Here is a 12,333-nt window from a genome sequence, read left to right on the forward strand (position 1 = left end):
AGGTTTATCCTACCGCTCCTGAGAAATTACATAGTGCGAAGTGAATGGGGCTGCAATACCAGACAACCTTTGGATGGGTATGGTGCGGTTTCTCCAAATGTGAAAAAAAAATGTAAAAAAAATGAAACAGCTCCACTCTTGTAGAAAGGCCATATCTGGTATTGTAGCTTAGCAAAATCACCTCAAAATCTAGCACTTGTGTTGGAAAGTTAAAAACTGGCATTTGCACTTGAGCGAGCAGAGTAATCAATTTTTTTCCCGGACTTGAAAGTGAACTTGGGGCTGGCAAATCTACAAATTAAAATTGATTACTGCCCACATAAGGACAAACACTCTGTATGTGCAACAGGCCAGTTATGGGTTCTAAAGAGTAATTTTCTTATAGATATATATATATATATATATATATATATATATATATATATATATATATATATATATATATATATATATATATATATATATACATACATACATACATACATACATACATACATACATACATACATACATACATACATACATACATACATACATACACACTGCTCAAAAAAATAAAGGGAACACTTAAACAACGGAATATAACTCCAAGTAAATCAAACTTCTGTGAAATCAAACTGTCCACTTAGGAAGCAACACTGATTGACAATCAATTTCACATGCTGTTGTGCAAATGGAATAGACAATACATGGAAATTATTGGCAATTATCAAGACACACTCAATAAAGGAGTGGTTCTGCAGGTGGGGACCACAGACCACATCTCAGTACCAATGCTTTCTGGCTGATGTTTTGGTCACTTTTGAATGCTGGTTGTGCTTTCACACTCGTGGTAGCATGAGATGGACTCTACAACCCACAGAAGTTGCTTAGGTAGTGCAGCTCATCCAGGATGGCACATCAATGCGAGCTGTGGCAAGAAGGTTTGCTGTGTCTGTCAGCGTAGTGTCCAGAGGCTGGAGGCGCTACCATGAGACAGGCCAGTACACCAGGAGACGTGGAGCGGGCCGTAGGAGGACAACAACCCAACAGCAGGACCGCTACCTCCGCCTTTGTGCAAGGAGGAACAGGAGGAGCACTGCCAGAGCCCTGCAAAATGACCTCCAGCAGGCCACAAATGTGCATGGGTCTGCACAAACGGTTAGAAACCGACTCCATGAGGGTGGTATGAGGGCCCGACGTCCATAGATGGGGGTTGTGTTCACAGCCCAACACAGTACAGGACGCTTGGCATTTGCCACAGAACACCAGGATTGGCAAAGTCGCCACTGGCGCCCTGTGCTCTTCACAGAAGAAAGCAGGTTCACACTGAGCACATGTGACAGACCTGACAGAGTCTGGAGACGCCGTGGAGAGCAATCTGCTGCCTGCAACATCCTTCAGCATGACCGGTTTGGCAGTGGGTCATTAATGGTGTGGGGTGGCATTTCTTTGGCGGGCAGCACAGCCCTCCATGTGCTCACCAGAGGTAGCCTGACTGCCATTAGGTACAGAGATGATATCCTCAGACCCCTTGTGAGACCATAAGCTGGTGCGGTTGGCCCTGGGTTCCTCCTAATGCAGGACAATGCCAGACCTCATGTGGCTGGAGTGCGTCAGCAGTTCCTGCAAGATGAAGGCATTGAAGCTATGGACTGACCCGCCCGTTCCCCAGACCTGAATCCGATTGATCACATCTGGGACATTATGTCTCGCTCCATCCACCAAGGTCACGTTGCACCACAGACTGTCCAGGAGTTGGCGGATGCTTTAGTCCAGGTCTGGGAGGAGATCCCACAGGAGACCATCCGCAACCTCATCAGGAGCATGCCCAGGCATTGTAGGGAGGTCATACAGGCACATGGAGGCCACACACAATACTCAGCCTCATCAGGAGCATGCCCAGGCGTTGTAGGGAGGTCATACAGGCACGTGGAGGCCACACACAATACTCAGCCTCATCAGGAGCATGCCCAGGCGTTGTAGGGAGGTCATACGGGCACGTGGAGGCCACACACAATACTCAGCCTCATCAGGAGCATGCCCAGGTGTTGTAGGGAGGTCATACAGGCACGTGGAAGCCACACACAATACTCAGCCTCATCAGGAGCATGCCCAGGCGTTGTAGGGAGGTCATACGGGCACGTGGAGGCCACACACAATACTCAGCCTCATCAGGAGCATGCCCAGGCGTTGTAGGGAGGTCATACAGGCACGTGGAGGCCACACACAATACTCAGCCTCATCAGGAGCATGCCCAGGCGTTGTAGGGAGGTCATACAGGCACGTGGAGGCCACACACAATACTGAGCCTCATCAGGAGCATGCCCAGGCGTTGTAGGGAGGTCATACAGGCACGTGGAGGCCACACACAATACTCAGCCTCATCAGGAGCATGCCCAGGCATTGTAATGAGGTCATACAGGCACGTGGAGGCCACACACAATACTCGGCCTCATCAGGAGCATGCCCAGGCGTTGTAGGGAGGTCATACAGGCACGTGGAGGCCACACACAATACTGAGCCTCATTTTGACTTGTTTTAAGGACATTACATCAAAGTTGGATCAGCCTGTAGTGTGTTTTTCCACTTTAATTTTGGGGGTGACTCCAAATCCAGGCCTCCATTGGTTAATAAATGTGATTTCCATTGATGATTTTTGTGTGATTTTGTTGTCAGCACATTCAACTTTGTACAGAGCAAAGTATTCAATGAGAATATTTCATTCATTCATTCAGATCTAGGATATGTTATTTCAGTGTTCCCTTTGTTTTTTTTAGCAGTGTATATGCACACTGAAAGTGCTGTTTTAACTGCTGTTTGTGCACATTTAGAAGCTGCTTTGATCTGCTGCTCTAGTAATCTGTACACAAATACAATGTGAGATCGTCTGAGCATGGGAGAGAGCAAAGAACCATTAATTGTTTGTAAATCCTTGCCAGATTCTTGCTGAGCGGCAGTTAAAAGCAGCTTCCAAAAGAGCACAAAGCAGGCAGTTAAAATAGCACTTTTCAGCACGGAGTTTGAGACACAAGAAAACAAAATGAGGTGAATAAATTACTATCAAAGATTTGCAAAAGCTGATCATTAATTAAAAAATAAAATAAAAAAAAATCATATTAGCTACTTTTTAACGAAGATCAACCAGGACATTTGATCCTTCATTTGCATACAGTGCAGAAGTTTCTTAAAATTATTATTATTTTTTTTTATATATAAAAAAAAGATATGAGGTGCTAGAGTTGAATTGTGGATATAACTTTAGAACTTTTCAGGTCACAATCCATAGTGGGATCTAAATTTGAGGCAAGTTATTCTTAAAAAAGATGAGATTTTAGCTGCCTGCAGAAACCACTAGAGGGAGCTCAGGAGATAAGTGTAGTTAGCTCCCCCTAGTGGTGGCTGCAAGTAGCCAAAAGGTCATTCATTTTCATCGTATGTTTCAGTCAAGCCTTAAACACTCAATGTTCTTCATACCTCTTTGCGCCTTTGCTCCTTTTTCAGCGATTTCTGCAGGACTTTCGCTTCATACTCCGCTCTGGGATGATCCTGTTGGAAAGAAAGAGAATATAAGGTATTTGGGATGGCACATCCATCGGCAAGATGAGGCTCCTCATCAGGATTACAGCGTAGATCTCAAGGCTTAGGCAGGCTGTGAAGGGAGCTGATCAGTACATACAGTGGTGCAGTGCGTTACCATCTGGCGACATACAGTGCTGCGAAACATGGAGTGCGATTTGTGGTGGACACAAACACGATGCAACAATAGCGGCCACAGACGAGACAGGGGTGCAGCATGGTCATTCGTGGCTTGGTGGTGGTGGGGGGGGGGTGATCAGCAGCAGAAAAGTGACGGACACGCATATGGCACATACATTGAGGCCTTTGCCTGACAGGACAGAATAGGATTTGTGGGGGGGGGGGCGCAGAGGCAGGTGATTTAAAGGCAAAATGCAAAAGAAAAAAAAAACTTGCTGAAGAAAGGAGATAGAAAACGTATTAATAAATAAGTTCAAACCTTGACTGTGCCCTTCAGGATACAAGAACACAACACACACAGAAAAAAAAAAGAACCGTTATTAATTTAGGGTCCTGGGGGAGGTCATGGTTAGTGCTCGGGAGTACAGCGGATGGTACACCAAACACTCAATGGGATACATTAAGCACACCTAACGCTACAACACTGCGATGCTGACATGAAGGACACGAACCTGCGAGGCCCCAGCGGCCAACGATGGAGCCAGACTTGTCAGGAGGCCGGGCATTTACAACGAGGAAACTGATATGTGGACACAGGTGGGTACATGTATACAACACCCACATATATATATATATATACACACATACATATATATATATATATACACACACACACACACACACATACATATACATATATATATACACACATACATATATATATACACACACACACACACATACATATACATATATATATATATATACACACATTAATATATACACACACATATACACATATATATTTATATATATATATATATATATACACATACATACACACACAATGCAAATATTTGGGTGACATTGGGTAAGACAACATAAATTTTTAATTTTTTAAACAATCTTTACAGGAAGCTTGTGGTACACGACCTCTAAAAAGGGATTTGCCCTACCGGTTCTCTGTATCCGAATTTAGCAGTACTGAGCATGTGTAACCTATAGATAGTGAATGGAGCGGTAGTGAGCATATACGACCACTACTGTAAACAGTGAATGGAGCGGTGGTTACCCACGCTCACTACCTCTCCAGTCACTTTCTATAGGAGGTGGTCACACACGCTCACTACCTCTCCAGTCACTGTCTATAGGAGGTGGTCGCACACGCTCACTACCGCTCCAGTCACTGTCTATAGGAGGTGGTCGCACACGCTCACTACCGCTCCAGTCACTGTCTATAGGAGGTGGTCGCACACGCTCACTACCGCTCCAGTCACTGTCTATAGCAGGTGGTCGCACACGCTCACTACCGCTCCATTCACTGTCTATAGGAGGTGGTCGCACACGCTCACTACCGCTCCAGTCACTGTCTATAGGAGGTGGTCACACACGCTCACTACTGCTCCATTCACTGTCTACAGGAGGTGGTCGCACACGCTCACTACCGCTCCAGTCACTGTCTATAGGAGGTGGTCACACACGCTCACTACTGCTCCATTCACTGTCTATAGGAGGTGGTCGCACACGCTCACTACCGCTCCAGTCACTGTCTATAGGAGGTGGTCGCACACGCTCACTACCGCTCCATTCACTGTCTATAGGAGGTGGTCACACACGCTCACTACCTCTCCAGTCACTTTCTATAGGAGGTGGTCGCACACGCTCACTACCGCTCCAGTCACTGTCTATAGGAGGTGGTCGCACACGCTCACTACCGCTCCATTCACTGTCTATAGGAGGTGGTCGCACACGCTCACTACCGCTCCATTCACTGTCTATAGGAGGTGGTCGCACACGCTCACTACTGCTCCATTCACTGTCTATAGGAGTGGTGGTCACACACGCTCACTACCGCTCCAGTCACTGTCTATAGGAGGTGGTCGCACACGCTCACTACCGCTCCAGTCACTGTCTATAGGAGGTGGTCGCACACGCTCACTACCGCTCCATTCACTGTCTATAGGAGGTGGTCACACACGCTCACTACCGCTCCAGTCACTGTCTATAGGAGGTGGTCGCACACGCTCACTACCGCTCCAGTCACACCAGGAACTTTTGAATCCCAGTTCCAGTGAATGGTGAAGGTCCCAGCTATCAGACTCTCAGCAATCAGACATTTATCAATTATCCTGTGTATAGGGAATATATGTTGTCCATGGCACAATCTCTTATCTAGCAGTGACATTCAGTTGCAGCCATACAGAGGGACAGGTAAAGCAAATCTTTCAGTAAAAATACAAATGGATGCTACAAACAGCACCCCAGAGATTAGCTGTCCGGCCAATTAGGAACTGATTTAACTTTAAAGGGTTTTTTATTTTTTTTATTTTTTTTACTACGGGCCTAAAAACTAACTAAACAGGCAGGTAGCTGCTAACAGAGGCAACTACCTGCCTGTTAGTTCTTAGATCCGTAGTAAAACGGCAAAACAAAAATCGTCCTGATAACCTCTTTAAGGCTGCACCTGTGGGTCCTATCTTCTAGTGCTCAGTGGGACCAACAGGGTACTTTCGCCATGACTACTGGTCCTGATGACCCGGATAACCCGGATAACCCTGGTATTACTAGTGTATGAACTGAACAGTGGATACCTTTGGTAACCGTCATCTGGGCACAGTGTGAGTATGATAGACCATAATAGGGGGATTTCAGGAGAAAGTATTCCACTGGGCAACCAAGCAACTACCCCGGTCTAAACAAGTTCTCATGTGTAATGGATTGAAATAGAAAATATGATGGATCTTTCGTAATGAAAGACTTCTGCTGCTCCATTGAGATCATTATTAAAAATAAGGCAACTAAGGATTCGACGGGCAACGACTCTGTACATGGTGACCCAGAACAAGCAATGTTAAGTCTATGGGAGATGATCTAAGGCCAGAACTTCTTATGGAGTGATCGTTCATATATAAAATCCTTCCCTTCCAACACATTAGTAGGGAGGAAGGAAGAACGATCTCGCAGATACCTGCAGCGTGTGGAGTTCCCCATAGCCACCAGTTGGGCGCTATGGGAATTCCCTCTGCCACGGCACGAGGATCGTCATCTTATTACTTACTTGCTCTTCTTCAAATCCGGTGAGGTCCCATCGGTAGTTGAGCCTCATCTGTCGCCTTTTCCAGTGCTCCATGAATGTGGCAGCTGTAACAAAAGAAGCGCACCGCATGGTATTAATATTGGGGTTTATATAAGGGTTAATGGTGGGGAACAAAAATGGCACTGCATAGACATTTATAGAAAGTTAGTTTAAGGAGTGGTTACCTAGCCCTTACAATGGGCCGACCCCTCTCGTTTTGCAGAAATAACTTTTCTGTGCTATGTACATTGGGGGCATCAGATATCACTGGTGAAGGGGCGGTCCATGGGGTATGCTCAGTTGCCCCTCCGGGATTCTCAGACCATGCTCAATACATTATTTTTTTTAATGTCCCCATTGGGAAATAGTCAACCACTTTCTTTTTCTTCCCCAACACTGATTGTAGCAGCACCCATGTTGCAATTTTTTTTTTAGAGATTTTTCAACTAATTTTTTTAGATTATTCCTTAGTCTTAATGAATCTCGGCCTTGTTCTTGCTAATTGTCATCGCAGGACAATGATGAGTGGGGAAGGACAAGGTTGTTATTGTGGACTAATGGGTACTATGGGCTTAACGGTGAATGCGCAGCTTCATTAATATACTTTAACTCCTTTCACGCCATAAAAGTCTTATGCATTTATATATGCAATATAATTACACCCATATGGATTGTTGCCTCGTATGATATAGTAACACTTCGCAAGGAGATTTCATCAGAACATTTCCGCTGGGGACAACTCATGTTATTTGGAGACACAAGGGATTGATCTGTAACATGCACGATTGCGCTATATGGCAGCATTATAGAATCCTCATTATACGAAGCCACTGGCTATCAGTTTTCCGGATAGTAAGGAGCTAAAATAACACACAAATGAGACCAATTGCCAATCTGTCTGTCTGCAGGCAGTGGTATTTTTTTCACTTTTATCACTTCCAGAGCGCACACCTTACACAGAGCGGTGCCGACCATGTAGAATTACCCCGGCTTTCAGAATTGGATTATCCTTTATATAATCATCTACAGCCATGACGCAGTAGGGTATGCGAGTATCACGTTTCGCCTCATGTACGTGACTCCATCAGGGGGTCCTATCAGAACATCCCCCCCAAAAAATAAAACAAGATTCAGTTCTGCCCCTGATGGAGCCATAGATTTCAATTGTTGCTACTTTGGACTTTGTTTGAGCTGGTTATTGGCCGGATCCATCTTTCAAGATGGAAACAACAGTGTGCAATGATGTGCTATTGTTTCAAACTTCATTTGAGCTTTTTTTTTTTTGTCCTCATCAGTCTTCAACTTTGGTAATTGAAGTCTATGTCTCCATCAATCCTGTTTTTTTTTTCTTTTTAGGGTTTAGACAGGACCCCCGACGGTCACCATTGTGTGGCCAAAACGTGATAAACAGATCTCGACCTCACATGGAATATTGCAAATCAAAAAGATGCCTTGCATGCAAGTCCTGATTATAATGACACAGGAACAAATGTTATTATGTCCTGAAGAAGTCTGGAAACTTCGAAACATGTCGACAATAAAACCGTAAATAAGTTCTTTGTACCCTGGACCTTCATCATTCACAGCAGCGTGGAAATCCACATTTTCTCTCCAAAGTTCCTGATTATAATGAGGCAAATGTCGCCGGCAGCTTCCACCACCTTTGCAACCTAGGGGGTCTCTATAACCTCAGAAAGACCCCTCCTCTTGAGCTAATAATCATATACACTGTTCCCCTTCTGTCTGGAAAATAGCGAAACCCTGACGTCCATTTGAAATTTTATTCAGCTACATATAAGTGAAAAGGCGATTTCTAGAGTCTAGTACAGCCATCCTCCGGTATATTTGTCTGCTACAGGGGGGGTCTGTCAAGTTCAGGTTGCAGCCCACCCCAATTTTTTTTTTTTTTTTTTTTTTACCAGAGGCATGCACACCCTTACATAATTTCTATAATTAGTAAAAACATGGCTGCTCTTTACCAAAAAAAAAAAAAAAAAAGCACCACACTGGTCTACAGGTAGTTTTTGGTATTACAGTTCGGCACAATTTACTTCAAAAGGAGTTGCGATACCAGGGGATGAGCAGTTTTTTTGGAGAAAAAAAAAAAAAAAAAAAATCTTTTACTTGAGATGATCGATTGCTAATTTCATCGTTTCTCATGCACAGGTCTGAATTGTTGTATTTTCTGTATTCGTTGCCTGGAGGAAGTGACAGCAGCCGACCCAAACCAACAATGTGAAATGTGACTTATGCAAGACTCATTACCAGGGGAGAGCGCCCGCTCGCTAAACATAGATATATACTAGCGGTGATTGTTCACTCTACATACGAGCGCGCTGGATGCAGAACACAAACTATTGGAGGCCAAAAATCGCTCAGGAAACGTCCAAACTTCCCAGCTCCATCTGTCAGGACGGTGACACCGATGTATTTACACAGATCGGGATTTATTTAACTTTGTGGCTTTGCAGAAAAGCATGACATGTCCCAAATGTAACTAATCCAAACATAATAAACGCTTCGCTACAAGTCTGTTCCTGCCTTTGTTGAGATTTTCTACTTTGTCCGCATTAACCCTTCACATCCACCACCATCCTCAAATTCGTCCTGTTCATTAAAGAGCATCGCAAATGCAAGAACATCCAAGCAAGTGTTAGAAAGCAAATGGGCAGATAAGATTCTTATAAAGTTTTACAACTTTCCTATTGCTGGAAACTTCATACATAGCTGGTCCACCTGCATCCAGTCTAGGGAATGGTCTCTTACTGGAGCAACAGCTACAGGGAGAATAGGACTATTTCCTCCTTGCAGCCGCTCGCTTTCATAGGAGCGGTTACAGTCTCCACTTACTATATAGCGAGCGCCTCTGTAATCACTCGCCGGCACTTTGATTGTCAGTCGGCTCTGCAGCGCGTGTAGACCTGTCAAAGTACTGCAGGGATTACAGTGCGACCCCTGCATAGTGGACAGTGACTGTAGCCGCTCTCTGCACCAACCTAATGACTGGCAGAGAGCGGCTACAGGGAGGATACATGTTCACTTTCTCCCTGCAGCCGCTGCTCTAGTATGACAGGCAATTAATGTTATTTGCCTGTAGATTAACACTATATTTAGAGTTTTGGGACATGACAGGTCCCCTTTAATAACCTTGAGTGGTCTTCTTCCACTGCTTTTTTCCTAAAAATGACTGGTAAAAAGGGGGATTGTAAGCTCTTATGAGCAGGGTTGTCATTATTTTTGCTGTAACTATTGTATTATCTTTAGCTATGTTACATATGACTGTTGTATATGAGCCTGTGAATTGTTAAGCGCTGCGGAATATGTCGGCGCTATATAAATAAATATTATTATTATTATTATTATTAATAATATGACCTGACCCAGTCTATCATGGCCTCCCACTCAAGCGCTTAGCAGCTGCACTAGAACTTTATATTTATAAAATGACTTTATACCCCCCATCCCACGCCCACACAGTGCCAATTAGATATACACAAGGTAGAAATGGAAAACCCCTTTAAAAAAGTGAGAAGGCAGATCTGTGTATGCATTTTTAATAATATCTCTCTATCTATACACACATATATAAATACTTCTGCCAGTCCTCGGTGCCATGCTGTAGTAGTTCTCAAAGGGAATGTGACTCAGATCCGGCTGGGAACGGCTCTTTAGCATATGGCAAACACTGTAATTGTTATAGAGGCAACTCCATAGAGAGCGCGTGATCTCAGGGGACACACTGGGGACTAAATGCTAACAGATGTGCCTTTTTCATCCTCATATCAGATATTCAGCTTAAAAAACAAAAACAAAATGCAGAATATAAATATCTCGTAGGATGCCAAAATAAGAAAAGAAGTAAGAATCCTTGAGGGATACAGGAGGACGAGCGAGGACTGGTGCGGGTGGGGGGAGATTCCCTCGGCACAGATTTTGGAACATGAGAAACATGTGCAGACCGGAAATCTTCCTGCAGCTGGGACAAAAACAACAACAAAAAAACCCCAAAACTTTCACCCCTGATACTTATTTAATACTCGGCCTTGTGCCAAAATGATATAATCCTCAAAAACAGGTCTGGTGCATCCATGAGGACAATGCAGAATTATTATCTGGGATGGTCAACCAATAAAAAGGACATCTGCCTTATAGAGGAGGTGGTGATCATTGTGAAGGCACTAGTCTCAAAAGATAGAGTTTCCCCCCCCCCCAAACTTCTGAACCGATCAATACCATCTTTATATGGGTTGGAGCTCGATTTTTTTTCTGCTTCCGAGCTCCAAAATTCTGTATAGACAAAATAAAAACAAAGCAATTTTGTCACCACTAGGGGGAGCTTACTGCATACAGCTTATACATTGAAATCAATTATAGTACTGTATGCGATGAGCTTCCCCCTAGAGGTGGCAACTTTTCTCTCTTTTTCGATCCTGGGTGGGTGGAAAAGCTCTGATCGGTGTTTGCTTTCACAGAGTCCTGTGCCTTTGTGAGCAGGACATGATCAGAACCATTTTTCCAGGCTGCTATGGACAACTGTTCCAACATAATAAGGTCTTGTTAAAATCAGAGGAACAAAACGGAGGCTAAAACTCAAAATAGCCACTGAATTATATTGAAAAAAAATAAATAAAAAAAAAATTCTCCTTACCCCATAAAGCCATAAAGACTGAGAAGAAGACTGTGGCCGGGTTGTCGAAGAGATGACTGGCGCGGGCTGTGGCACAGGCAGAGCTGATCTTCCAGTAGGTGCAGGTCTTGTCACATAACGGGCACATGGTAATATTGTTCCGGTGGTCGCACATCTCTATGCTGGGAAAAGATGGATGAAGATGGAAACTTAGAATATACATTGTATATAGAAGGATTAGGGGCCCTGGCGAGGGTTAATGCAGAATGCGATTATTATAAACACATGGATCCTGCTGTATGGAGGATGATATAGGACATTATTAAAAGGGAATTCAACATTTAGGGTTCATTGAATGCATGTTCAGAGTTTATTGCCAAGTTCCATCACTAAACGCTTACTGTGTCGTTAAAAGTTACCAATTATGTGTTTTTATTTTATAAAGTTCTATGTTTTGAAAGCAAATGTAAAAAAACAAAAAACTTTTCTTTTTTTTTTTTTTGCAGTTCTTATTCCTACTATGGGGCATCACATTGCAATCATTCGCTGGTGTAATTTGCTGCAATACTAATACAATATACAGACATCCAGACAATATACAGGAGATAGACAGGTCAAGGATTGCAGAAGGAGCCCCCTTTCCTCTGTAAAAAACACTATAGACCCTATTCATATTCTTCTTTTTTTTTCTTTTTCTTTTTTTTTTTGTGTTTGGCATTTGTTGATTCTCTTTGACCCAGATTCTTAATATGATGCAAGTGGTTTTGTCCTTTACCTTTTTTTTTTTTTTTTTTTTTGCGAGAAAAATGACAGGTTTCTGAAAAAAAAATGTTGCAAAATTTGCACAAAAATTCCAGATCATCATAAATTCGCACCAAGGTGGGACTGGAGTACATCTAGACAAAAATGTTGCCACTTTTTTTAAAAAGTGGCAATTGATGAATTAGCTAAA

The 12,333-nt window shown here is 43.5% G+C and overlaps 1 protein-coding gene across 9 annotated transcripts in view; it reads right to left on the bottom strand.

The window, feature by feature from the left end:
• ANO1 (anoctamin 1) overlaps positions 1–12,333 on the bottom strand; it is a 174,014-nt gene that overhangs the window by 22,049 nt on the left and 139,632 nt on the right. For 5 of the 9 annotated variants that reach the window (XM_073658824.1, XM_073658827.1, XM_073658819.1 and 2 more), the window contains 4 exons: positions 11,403–11,563; positions 6,737–6,819; positions 3,998–4,027; positions 3,457–3,528 (listed from right to left, as the gene is read on the bottom strand). In XM_073658824.1, coding sequence (XP_073514925.1) covers positions 3,457–3,528; positions 3,998–4,027; positions 6,737–6,819; positions 11,403–11,563 — 346 coding nt within the window. The remainder of the gene's footprint in view (positions 1–3,456; positions 3,529–3,997; positions 4,028–6,736; positions 6,820–11,402; positions 11,564–12,333) is intronic. The other 4 variants (XM_073658820.1, XM_073658823.1, XM_073658821.1 and 1 more) reach the window with 2 other exon arrangements.

Source organism: Phyllobates terribilis, unplaced genomic scaffold (assembly GCF_046119375.1).
Source record: "Phyllobates terribilis strain yellow unplaced genomic scaffold, ASM4611937v1 Scaffold_13__5_contigs__length_258822181, whole genome shotgun sequence".
Classification (NCBI taxonomy): domain Eukaryota; kingdom Metazoa; phylum Chordata; class Amphibia; order Anura; family Dendrobatidae; genus Phyllobates; species Phyllobates terribilis.